The following is a 12,922-nucleotide window of genomic DNA, read 5'->3' as shown; positions in this document are numbered from 1 at the left end:
GGTCAAAAAATAAGTTGTCTTCTGTGGCCCTGAACGGTAAAAGGAAGTCCAGCTCAGAACTGGGCAGGGCAAAATTTCCCTCAGCTGCTTTGACTGAGCAAAGAGAGAAAATAGGGCTGGAAAGATGCGTTTGTGAGTGAATATGCAAGTATTAACAGAAGGAATATTCATGGTTGCCTTACCTTCTGCTGGTCTGCAGCTTCTAATAACCTCTCGGTTGAACTCAAGTTCAGCTCCTTGCTTGGAAATAATTCCCAATCCTATTCTTACATGAGTTTATGATTTCTTTCTATTGGAGGTGTATTCATATTTCAACCGACACTTTCGCTGTCAGTTTTAGGAAAAGCTGCTGTTTTGTGAGTTAAAACAAAGCAAAACACCAATTTGAGAGATGTAAGGAATCCATTTGCTTTAGGGGGTCATTTTTTAACTGACATGTAGGCAGTTGACCCTTTCAAAATGTTATACATACCTCCCTGCCTTCTCTGTCTTTCTCTCTAACTCAGGTTCATGCAACAAATTCGGATTCAGTTTCAAAAAGTGTTTTGGAGCACAAACATAGCACTTTTCTGCAGCTGTTTCAAAGATGGCAGCTGCATGGTTCCAGAAAAATAAGTGTTTTAATAATTTGCAGAGAAGGATCATGTCTGAATCCCAATGTACCATAAGTACCTTTGGAAGTACCAGAAGAACCTTTGGAATCAAAATTGTAGTGCTGTGCTAATTAAAAGATACATTTTTCCCATCTGAGGCATATTTCTGCATTTTTGTAACTAAATACTTGTTTAGAAACATAAATAATTTGGTTTATTGAATTTACATTTCATCATTCTCCAGGTAAAAATTAAAGAAGCAACAGGACTGCCACTGAATCTTTCAAACTTTGTCTTTTGTCAATATACCTTCTGGGATCAGTGTGAACCAACCGTTGCAGCACCAGTTGTAGATCCAAATGTGCCTTCAACTCTGGGCAAAGATGTCCAATTTACAGTGACTTTCTCTCACTGTAGGGTAATTATTTGTTTTTCTTTAAACTATCATGTTTATGTTTTTGACTTGTGTATTGCATGTACACTGTGGGGTAAAGGGATTTGGGTTAATCCATTTTTGTAAATATTAAAAAACCTCAATATTTCTTCATATGAAAAACATGTATGCAAATTATTTAGTATCTATTTGCAAGCCCAGTTCATTTGTCTACCTCAAACTAAGAGTAGTTCGTAGATACCTCAAAAAGAAGTACACACAGAGCATTGCTTTAGCAACATATTTACTTTTGTTTTTAAGATGGAGGGTTCTTTGTGCTAGTTTTAAGAGAAGTCTATGCAAAAAGAAATTATTTCAGAGAATAATTCATTTATCTGCCTATTTGAAGTTAGTAATACACTTTTGGGGCTGCCTGTATTATAATTGATTCTATGTATTTTGCTAGGCAGGCGTCTCGATATTTAATCATTTGTGGATTTTATTAAACCACCATATATTATAAGCTATTAGATATATCAAAGAGAGACATTATGTATCCCGCTTCTGATAGAATTCTTACAGGTTATTCTTAGCTTGCAACAGCATTTTGGACTGGAATTTCCATCATTAAGCAATGAGGTTGTAAAGCATGATCACATTGCTTAGCAACAGCAATCTCTGCAGTCGTGGTTGCCATCATTATCTGAATCCCATGGTTGTTAGACGAGGCAAAGGAGGTGCAGGTCAGGGAAGGTGCGCAGGGGTGAATGAGTGCAGCACAAACACAGATAGGTGTTGGGGAGGATGCACAGGTGGGGAAGACTTATCCCTGAGATTTCTGACCTTTCCTGCCGGCTTTCCAATTGATTTTCTGGGGAACCAGCAGGGAAGATTGCAAGGGCGCTGTGATTGGTCATCAGTGGAAACAGGTTGCCAGGTTGCAATATCATAACGGCAAGGGTGCTGGGATAGCTATAACTCTTGAGTGCCAGCCTGACTTCGAATGGTTGCTGAACGAATGGTTGTAGGTTGAGGACTAACTGTAGGATAATTTAAACTTCAGAGAAAAACAGTGGAAAAAGGAAGTTCTTAAAAGAGTCTGGTGAGAGAAAAAAAAGCAAGCCATTTTCTTTTGAACGGTTGGTATCAGAGGATAAGCATGAATCCAATTTATTTATTGGATTTACATCTACAGTTCAAAACAGCTTTTCTCAATTTTCAGTTAGTTTTAAACATATGCAATTAATATAAAATAATTGGTGAAGGGAGCTAATTTGGTGTAGAGGTTAAAGGCAGCCTGCTATAAAACAGGAGGACATCCTATTCCTGCCTCAGTATGAAAACAATTGAGGGTTCCTGGACCGCACACTCCCTCTCAGCTCTAGGAAGAGAGCAGTGGCGAACCACTTCCAAATATTTTGACAAGATAAATGCAGGGATAATTAGTACAGTCTGACCAGAATCAACACTGAGTCGAAGGCACAAACAAATGAATCAAACTTTTAGCTAAAGCCAACAGAACCAATGAAAAACATATAATCATTAAAAGCAGGGGAAAAATTGCACATTGTTATATAAATAACCTTATGATAATATAATTGAAAAGATAATTAAGTAATCCTGTAACTTAAAAATGAAAGTTTATTGGGGGAGAGGTGATAGCAATCATTTCAAGTGCAGTTTTGCCGTGCTGAAATACAGGTTTGAATACAAAATATATTGTATCCACCACTATAAAAACTGGTTTTTGATCATTTCTGAAAACATTCTATTGTTATAAAATAGAAATCGGTTAACTATATCCTGGAATCTGCACAGTACAGCATGTCGGTGCAGATGAACTGATTCACGGAATGATCTGTCAGCTTTAGCTGCATTTTTCTCTATATTTGCAATCCATTTTGAGTCTGGGAATTTGATGTATTTCTTCTTTACCGTACAGGGCATACATTATGTTTTCTGTGGTAAATGTTCCCATTTTTTTTAGGATTATATGGTGAATGTAACAGAGGAATTTCTGGAGTTCATTGCGGATGGAGCTCTTGCTATTGAGGTCTGGGGTCACAGGTGTGCTGGAAATGGGACCTCCATATGGGAGGTAGATTCTCTTCGTGCAAAATCTAGGACCTTGAGAGACAGGTATTACATTATCCTTGAATCTTCAACAGGGATTAGTTATTCTGGGGCTTCCGAAAAGCATATTTATTGATTTTTTTTTTAAAAAAAATGTCTTCAGGTGGAATGAAGTAACACGTCGAATAGAAATGTGGGTTTCAATTCAAGAACTAAATGAAATTGGTGATTATGCAGCTGTGGAGCTTCACCAGGCAAAAGATGTAAACACAGGAGGAATTTTCCAACTTAGACAGGTATGGTGGATGGGCTTTTCTCCTCTTAAAAAATAATGCTAGTGTATTAGTATATTTTTATATTACTTCCACTCTCCCCTTTTTTTTTTAATTGTGCAGGGTCATTCTCGTAGAGTTCAGGTGGTAGTTAAACCAGTGCAACACTCGGGAACATTGCCACTTATGGTTGAAGCTATTCTGTGCGTTTCCATTGGGTGTGTGACTGCCAGATCAACCAAACTGCAACGGGGCTTAGACAGTTACCAGGTAGGCCTTTTAAATATTAAAATATTAAAGCATGATACAAATTTAGTCTTTCAGTTGTAGTGGGTAACATAGCTGTCAACATGTACATTTGAGTTGCTTTCTCCAAGTTCTACATCATAATTCATAAGTGGACCATTGCATCAGTGTTAGGATGAGTTCCGTGTACGCCACTTCTTTCTGACTCTCTTGTGACCTTCAGATCACTATAAGATCATCAGTTCTTTATAGGTAGTCCTCGATTTAGGACCACAACTGGACCCAAAATTTCTGTTGCTAAGCAAGGTATTTGTTAAATGAATTTTGCCCCATTTTATGACCTTTCTTGTCACAGTTGTTGAGCGAATCACTGCAGTTGTTAAGTTAATAAGAGAATCTGCTTTCTCTACTGACTTTGCTTGTCAGAAAGTCGCAAAAGGTGATCACATGATCTTGGGACACTGAAACTGTCATAAGTATGAGTCAGTTGCCAAGCATTTGAGTTTTGATTGTATGATCATCGGGATGCTGCAATGGTCGTAAGTGTGAAAAATGGTCATAAGTCACTTTTTCATTGATGCAACTTTGAACGGTCACTAAATGAAATGTTGTAAGTTAAAGATTACCAGTACTGGGAGATACAGAATGATAAATAGACAGGTCCTGGGTAGTATGGAAGGAAACAACTGAGGACCTGTGTAAGATACTTTGTCTTGCATAATGGCAAGGCAAATACAGATGGGCATAAATAGTTTTATGAATAAATAATTCACTACAGGCATAATTATAAGAGCCTTGGTGGAGCAGTGGGCTAATGCCTCCTTAAGTAACACCAGCTGCCTGCAATTAGTGCAGGTTCGAGTCCCACCAGGCTCAAGGTTGACTCAGCCTTCCATCCTTCCGAGGTAGGTAAAATGAGGACCCAGATTGTTGGGGGCAATTAAGCTGACTTTGTAATAATGCCGCTTGGGGGGTGTGTGTGTGAAAGCCCTAATAAGCAGGCATATACATAGAATGAAGGCTACTGCTAAGCTTGTAAGCCGCCCTGAGTCTTCGGAGAAGGGCGGGATATAAATGGAATTAAAATAAATAAATAAATATATGTGCCAGCAAAACTAAAGTTATGGGTTCTTAATGTTCTTATTCTCTTCCTCCCTCCCTCTCTGTCATGTATCCCAAATCTCAGTGGTGCGGATGATTCCTGTCGCCCATTTAAATAATGGGTGACGTGTAGCTATTTTGAGCTAAAACTTTCATAATTTCTGGCCTTAGGACAGACTGGTTGGGACTTTTGAAAATGTATCTCCAAGCACTGAGAAAAATAGGTTACCTATTCGGATATAAACTATAATTTAGAATTTCTTTTTTTAAAAAAAACCACATTAACACTACGGGTACGTGTATCTCTACTTACAGAATACCCTAGGCATTTATTTGCTTCTTTCTCAGATGTAAGTGGAAAAAAGTTAAAACATTTTCATTTTTAGTTATGATGAACTGTAGCTCTCTACGATGTGCAAATTCTGAAGCATAGTACGTGCTACACTAAAAATGTAAAACTACCATTCGGTATCAGTCTGTTTCATAAAAAAAAAATCAAAAGTGGAACCATTTTCTCTTCACCTTTTATGTTTAGAAAAAGAGAGCACAAGCCCAAAGATCAATATAGATTGTTTACTAACTATTTATTTATTTATTTATTTATTTATTTATTTATTTATTTATTTATTTATTTTTGGGACTTATATGCCGCCCTATCTCCCGAAGGACTCAGAGCGGCTAACAACAATAAAAAATACAATAATACAAAAGTTAAAAAAGGATTAAACTAGCAGCCCCAATAATAAAATTAAAAACATTTTAAAAATCCCTGTTGTCAGTCCAGGTCAGCCTGATGGAAAAGGAATGTTTTAAGGCCGCGGCGAAAAGACTGGAGATCCAGTCTTTTTGAACTTTGGGCTAGCCACTGATAGTTGTTTACATACATACAGAAATTTGTAATGTATTTCCAGAGAAAGAAAATGGCGCTGTAACTGGCAGCCATTTATCTTCCCTTATTCTTCCCTTTATATGTAATGGGTGTAATAGGTGTAACAGGTTTTTAACCCTAATAAATGGGAGTAATTGATTCTATATTTGAGTTAAGAGAGAAAAAATGCAAATTAAGTTTTGGATAGCATGAATAAAAGTCTTAACTAATCCTACAGAGTAGCTATCAGGATAAAAAGGATTAATTTAATTTAATTTAATTTATTAATATTTCTATACCGCCCTTCTCCCTGAGGATTCAGGGCGGTGTACAGGGCAAGAATAAAACACAGAAATGTACAAAAATTAAAAGATAATTAAATGCATGCCCGATTAAAATACAATTAAAACATAGTAAAAACCCCAATAAAAATGATAAAAAACCCCACCAATCCCCCTCATGCCAGGCCGGCTTGCTCGAACAAATATGTTTTCAGATCGCGGCGAAAGGAGCGCAGATCAGGCGCCGTCCGGAGCTCAACCGGTAACTGGTTCCATAGCTCCGGGGCGCCCACAGAGAAGGATCTCCCCCTGGGGGCCACGAGACGGCATTCTCTGACCGGTGGCACCCTGAGGAGGCCCTCTCTGTGGGAACGCACAGGGCGCAGGGAGCTTGATGCCGGCAGCAGATGTTCCCTGAGGTACTCCGGCCCCATGCCATGGAGGGCTTTGAACACCATTACTAGCACCTTGAATCTCACCCGGAAGACAACCGGCAACCAATGCAGCTCACGGAGCAGAGGTGTCACATGGGAGTATCAGGAGACTCCCAACACAACTCTCGCGGCTGCATTCTGTACCAGCTGAAGCCTCCGGGTGGTCCTCAAGGGAAGCCCCATGTAGAGAGCGTTGCCGTAGTCTAGACGAGAGGTCACGAGCGCGTGAGTGACCGTGCATAAATCATCCCGGCTTAAATAGGGCTGCAACTGGCGCACCAGGCGAACCTGGGCGAAAGCCCCCCTAGTCACGGCCACCATGTGATCTTCCAAGGTAAGCCGCGAATCTAGGAGGACTCCCAAGTTGCGAGCCCTATCTACGGGGGGTAATAATTCACCCCCCATAGCGAGAGGTGGAATGTCCGAATAAACCCGGGATGAAGGTATGCAAAGCCACTCGGTCTTGTCGGGGTTGAGTTGAAGTCTGTTCCTCCCCATCCAGACCCGAACCGCCTCCAGGCAATGGGACATCACAGTGAGGGCATCACTGGGGTGGTTTGGGGTAGAAAGAAAAAGCTGGGTATCATCAGCATACTGATGATACCCAACTCCAAAGCCACGAATGATCTCACCCAGCGGTTTCATATAGATGTTGAACAGGAGAGGCGAGAGGACCGACCCCTGAGGAACTCCACAAACGAGAGACCTCGCGGTCGACCTCTGCCCTCCTGTCAACACCGACTGCGAGCGTCCCTGGAGATAGGAGGAGAACCACTGTAATACCGTGCCTCCCACTCCCAATCCCCTGAGACGCCGCAGCAGGATACCATGGTCGATGGTATCGAAAGCCGCTGAGAGGTCTAATAGGACTAGAACAGAGGAATGACCCCTGTCCCGAGCCCTCCAGAGATCATTCACCAGCGCGACCAATGCCGTCTCCGTGCTGTGCCCGGGCCTGAAACCCGATTGGTACGGGTCTAGATAATCCGCTTCATCCAGGACCAAAGGGAGCTGATGCGCCACCACACTCTCAACAACCTTCGCAAGAAAGCGAAGGTTGGAGACCGGACGAAAGTTGTTCAATACATCTGGGTCCAAGGCAGGCTTCTTGAGGAGGGGCCTCACCACCGCCTCTTTCAAGACGGCAGGGAAGCTACCCTCACTCAAAGAAGCTGATATAACTGCCTGGAACCAGGTGCGTGTCCTCTCCCGGGCTGCATAAAGGATGAAGACACATTTGTGCCACCGAAAGCTCCTTAGAAGAAAAATAAACTATACATGAAACAAATAAATCATTCTACTTTTCCAATAACTAAATGTAGCTTACAGTCTTTTAACCCGTCTTTCTTTGATGAGTTTCTCAGTGCAGGAATACTAGCTTCCCTTTGATTGCATATGCTATCCCATAGTACACCAAACTCAGCACAATTTTTTGGGTAATCAAAGAACAGATGTGCTCTTCTCCCTTCAAACATGACTTCCAAATTGTTGAACTGCAATTTTCAGTTTACGTAATCCAAGAAACTCTCCTTTGTAGTGTTTACTTCCCTTGAGAAAGTGTAACTGACAAATTGCATCTCAGCAGCATCGAAAAGGAAATCCCAGCCTTGGGGGAATTCCCGATTCTCTTACATACACAATAAAGGTATGGAAGCTCAGGCTTCTTTAAAATGTGTGTGTGGACTTCAACTCCCAGAATTCCCCAGCCACCATAGCTGATTGGCTGGGAAATTCTGAGAGTTGAAGTCCATACATCTTAAAGTTGCCAGGGTTGGGAGTCCCTGGCGTAGAAGCCTGAGCTGCCATAACTTTATTGTGTATGTAAGAGAGACATTTGATTGCTTCCTTGAGCATTGTTAGTCGACTGCTGAGGCTAATTTGATGGGGGTTTTCAAAATCTGTATTGCATGTATCTCGCATTTGTTGAGGTGTGTTACCAATAATGCATGTTCTATATGTTTATAAAGCTTATTTTTTTCCATCAGAAAGGAGATGATGATGATGATGGTGATATGGATAGTTATCAGGTATTGCTGCTGTTGCTATTAAATCACACGGCATGGGGCACAGCTAATGCTAATTGTTACCAAAGCATTTCTAGAATATTAGCACAAACAGTGCTAGCTTTTGAAGTACTCTCTGGCTTTAAAGGTCTTTTCAATTATTTAGATTAAATTTGACCGTAAATTATATTGTTGCGCTTGACATCTATAACTATCAATACGCCATACGCAGTATTTGTTGATTGAAAATGCATTTAGCTAATCTTTGTGTTAAAAATTCTGTTAATGACTTGCAAAATAATTAGAACAATAAAACAGCATATAAAATAAATGCAGTAGATCGAAGAATAGGTGCTTCTTTTAATAGATAAAAAACATGAACGTTATAAGTAAAATGCTTGCCTTAGAAATTTTTGTACATATATAACCTAACCAACACAACTGAACAGCATTCTCAACAATCTCCAACACAACTCAGATTAAGTGAATTACTTGACAGAATAATTCTTGCACAAAGTTGAAATCTTTTTTAATGTATGAATGTCTGCCTTTTTAATTTCATACAAAATCCTGTTAGATTTTTAAATTCAGTAATCATCCAGAATTTAAGTTTTATTCTGATTTAATGTTGTGCAAATTCAATTTTTAGTCATATGTTAACTTTTTAAAATATCAATGAATGCTTCTTTCCTAATAATAGCCTGTAACAGATTTCAGAATTAAGTAATACATTTTAATTCAGAACTAATAGAGGTTTTTAACTTTTAAACTTTTAAGAAGCAGCAAAATTAGCACAGGTATTAGTTTCAACATATTCTAAAATAGTTTAATAGATTGTACAGTGACTTATTATGGACACTTAGCTTGAACTACTTGTAAACCTTTATGCTGAGACTCAGATTTGACTCTTATCATGTACAAAGAAGATCATATGGATCTAATTTAAGGGTTTGTAGGTAATGAGAACTGAAACCCATTCCCTTTCTCCAGTCAATCCTCTATGATTAGATGCATTCCTGATTCTAAGCTGGATTGAAGGGAAGGTGGCTTCAGGTTCAGATTACGGGAAGGTAAATTATATTAGGCAAAAATTATATACCCCCCTTACTCCTATTTGAATTCCATAGATCCAAGTTTAAATGCACAACTAAGCTGCTCTCACAAGTAGTTTGAGCCCAAATTAGCTACTAATGTGCTTCTTGCTGCTTAAAGTGCTTCTTGATAATGTATGCTAAGGAACAGATGAAACATTCCTGTAATGTCAAAAAGCATGACTGCATGGTTTTTGGTTTTGCATGGGGATGGTTTAGTTCAGGCATGTCAAACTGCCTGCCCGTGGGCCGGATGCACCACGACAAAACTGTGCCCTCCCCATTGCCGGCAATGGGGAAAAAGTCGTGATACGTCGTGCCACGTCACATGACATTGCAAGTTTGACATGCCTGGTTTAGTTGCATTGGTAAGAGCGAATTATGAAAGAATTGATGCAGTTTTAAGGGTTCTTATATTGATTTAATCGACACTTCCTTGTGCTGCAAATAATTTGTTGACTGCTGCATTACTTTCCTGCTTAGGTTTAAATCACAGATTTAAAATAATGAATTTGAAATAAATATTTCTATCAATCTGATGCATTTTCCAGCTTTTCTTTCTCTCTGCTGTTTGCAATCTGGGCGAGCTTGCCTTTTGGGGCAATTTATTGTGACTCTGTTGTAATTGAAGTATTTATTCTTCCCTGTATCAATAATCAAAATGATTAAGTAATCTTCTCCAATCAAATCTGAAGCTGTAGAAAATTAAATATGTATATTATCATTTCAGCTATATGTTTTTTTTCCCCACTAGGAGGAAGATTTGAATTGTGTGAGGGAGAAGTGGTCAGAAGCGCTAATAAAACGCAAAGAATACTTAGATGAGCAAATTAAAAAAATCAGCAACAAACAAGGTTTGTGAGCCTTGTGACTTAGCTTCTTTTATAACCCCCTTTTCTATTGTTTGCAGATAGTGTATAGTGCTGTTATGGTCTCCTACAAATATTTATTTTAATATTTGAAAATTACATAGTTAAAAGAGAACTTTTAATACTGCTACCATGATGCTGTTTAGTTTATTATAAAATGAAACTGGATAGCTACTTCAGTGACAGAAATTATCATCATCATCAACAACATCTTCATCGTCACAGTTGGAGGGGACCTTGGAGGTCTTCTAGTCCAATCCCCTAGACCCTATACCATTTCAGACAAATGGATGTCCAGTCTCTTCTTAAAAGCCTCCAGTGATGGGGCACCCACAACTTCTGAAGGCAAGCCATTCCACTGGTTGATTGTCCTCACTGTCAGGAAATTTCTCCTTAGTTCTAGGTTGCTTCTCTCCTTGGTTAGTTTCCATCCATTGTTTCTTGATTTGCCTTCTGGTGCTTTGGAAAATAAGTTGACACCCTCTTCTTTGTGACACTCCCTAAAATATTGGAACATGGTGTCATGTCACCCCTAGTCCTTCTTTTCACTAGAGTAGACATACCAAATTCCTGCAACCCTTCTTCATGTGTTTTATCTTCCAGCCCCCTAATCATCTTAGTTGCTTTTCTTTGTACCCTTTCATGAGCTGTGTTAGAGCTGATTTTTGTCCATTGTTAATTTAAAAATAATCTGCCATGCTTCCTCACAATGTTGAACAAAATGTATTGTATCTTAAGGATTTTGCCTCCGATATGGTGTCTCTTGCCTTCTCCATGTATTACTTTGCCTTATAGAGAAAACAGATGATGACATAGAAAGAGAAGCCAGGCTTGTAGAACAATGGGTGGGACTCACAGAAGAGAGAAATGCTGTGCTGGTCCCAGCACCAAACAGTGGTATTCCAGGTGCTCCTGCAAATTGGTAGGTGGAGAGAATCACTGCATCACATTGCACATTCAGTGTAAAATAAGTTCATATGAGTATCAAATTGCGGGGATAGGAGGTTGCTGTGTTACAATGTGTGTGGGATTTTTTTTTAATGTTAAATTTTATATCACATCAAGCTGATGCTCTGAAAAAAGTTCACAACATAAAGTAATACAAACCCAAAGAGAAGGAACCCAATTATAATAGGGTAATATATCATCGTATAATAAAGAATAATTCACTTAATCTCTTTTTCTCCCCTCTGTTTTCTAATGGTGCAGTTAGGCATGGTAAAGCTTTTTAATACGTATCTTTGGAATAATTTTTCCAAGTCTGATTGCAATAGAAATTTGGGACAAATAAAATTTATATTTAATTAATTAATTTAATATATTTAATGAATTCCTCCTTCACCAGTTTAGTAGACAAGTTATAAATTTAGATTTATTTTACGCTGTAATTCAGGCCAGTGTGGTGTAAGGTGTTGGACTAGGAGTTGGGAATTTCACTCCTGAATGGCTTTGGCTAATCGCACACTCTCAGTCCAACCTATTATACAGCCTTGTTGTTACGTGATACAATAAAAGGGGGGGGTGTCTTTTGGGTGAGGCCTTGATTTCTTTCCAAACTGTAATAGACTTATCCAGACTATTTGATTTCTGCTCTGTCTTTCATCAAGGAATTCAAGATGATAGCAGTTTCTGCATGTAGCGTTGATGAATGCAAAAGTATATTCTTTGTTAACTGTTAAAGTCTTACTGCATTGTCTAAATAGTCTTATAAGGATCTAAAGATCATGATTTCCAAAACTATTAGAATTTAAGGCTGTTGTGATGAATTTAGAGGAAGAAGTGGGGGAAAAAAGAAGTAGAAGTAGAATGTCAGGTCTGAGGCATTAATGGCTTATTACCTAAATGAGTGGTGGGGGGCACCTGAGAATGTCGCTGAAATCTGATGAACTTGTCAAATCTCATCTGAAGTTCCAGAATTATTGTGAAAACTTAGATCAGGCCACAAATTAGCCAGCACTAGTCACCAAGGGACACGGTGGCTCAGTGGGTTAAGATGCTGAGCTTGTCGATCAGAAGGTCGACAGTTTGGCGGATCGAATCCTGAGTGCCACATAACAGTGAGCGCCTGTTACTCGTCCCAGCTTCTGCCAACCTAGCAGTTCGAAAGCACGTAAAAATGCAAGTAGAAAAATAGGGACCACTATGGTGGGAAGGTAACAGCGTTCCGTGCACCTTTGGCGTCTAGTCATGCTGGCCACATGACCACGGAGACATCCTCGGATAAGCGCTGGCTCTTCGGCTTTGAAACGGAGATGAGCACCGGCCCCTAGAGTTGGAAATGACTAGCACGCATGTGCGGGGAAACCTTTACCTTTACCTTAGTCACCAGAAACATTAAATCAATGCTGCATGCCCTGAATTGGTGGCCCCAAAGTTTCTAATTGCCTTTCAGAGTGCTGGCTTTAACCTACAACTTTAAATAATTTGGCATCAAGATATTGTCAGGATTTAACCTATTCAGTGGATTTATTCCAAGAGAAAGTTCTATTGAGTACCTTAAGTTAGAGATGCTTTACTGTTCTAAGGTCAGGAGATAGCATGTTTTTATTATAGGTCCAGTCCCTCCTATCCCCCTCATCCCACAGAATCAGCTCAGAAAGATCCTGTGGTCAACAGTATCAAAAGCAGCCAAAAGATCAAGAAGCACCAGGATGGATACAGCATCACCATCCAGCCTCTGCCACAGATCATTAACAAGCGTGACTAAAACTGCTTCAG

The 12,922-nt window shown here is 39.5% G+C and overlaps 1 protein-coding gene across 5 annotated transcripts in view; it reads left to right on the top strand.

Moving 5' to 3' along the window:
• The window catches only part of KIF13A (kinesin family member 13A), a 78,886-nt gene that overhangs the window by 44,953 nt on the left and 21,011 nt on the right, over nucleotides 1-12,922 (top strand). For 3 of the 5 annotated variants that reach the window (XM_083359354.1, XM_083359352.1, XM_083359351.1), the window contains exons 22-28: nucleotides 838-1,011; nucleotides 2,954-3,105; nucleotides 3,203-3,335; nucleotides 3,435-3,581; nucleotides 8,227-8,268; nucleotides 10,090-10,189; nucleotides 11,000-11,126. In XM_083359354.1, coding sequence (XP_083215480.1) covers nucleotides 838-1,011; nucleotides 2,954-3,105; nucleotides 3,203-3,335; nucleotides 3,435-3,581; nucleotides 8,227-8,268; nucleotides 10,090-10,189; nucleotides 11,000-11,126 — 875 coding nt within the window. The remainder of the gene's footprint in view (nucleotides 1-837; nucleotides 1,012-2,953; nucleotides 3,106-3,202; nucleotides 3,336-3,434; nucleotides 3,582-8,226; nucleotides 8,269-10,089; nucleotides 10,190-10,999; nucleotides 11,127-12,922) is intronic. The other 2 variants (XM_083359355.1, XM_083359353.1) reach the window with 1 other exon arrangement.

This window comes from Vipera ursinii (genome assembly GCF_947247035.1).
Source record: "Vipera ursinii genome assembly, chromosome: 3".
NCBI classification, from domain to species: Eukaryota; Metazoa; Chordata; class Lepidosauria; order Squamata; family Viperidae; genus Vipera; species Vipera ursinii.
Note: the sequence above shows the minus strand (reverse complement) of the source record. Positions and strands in the feature narration are given on the sequence as shown.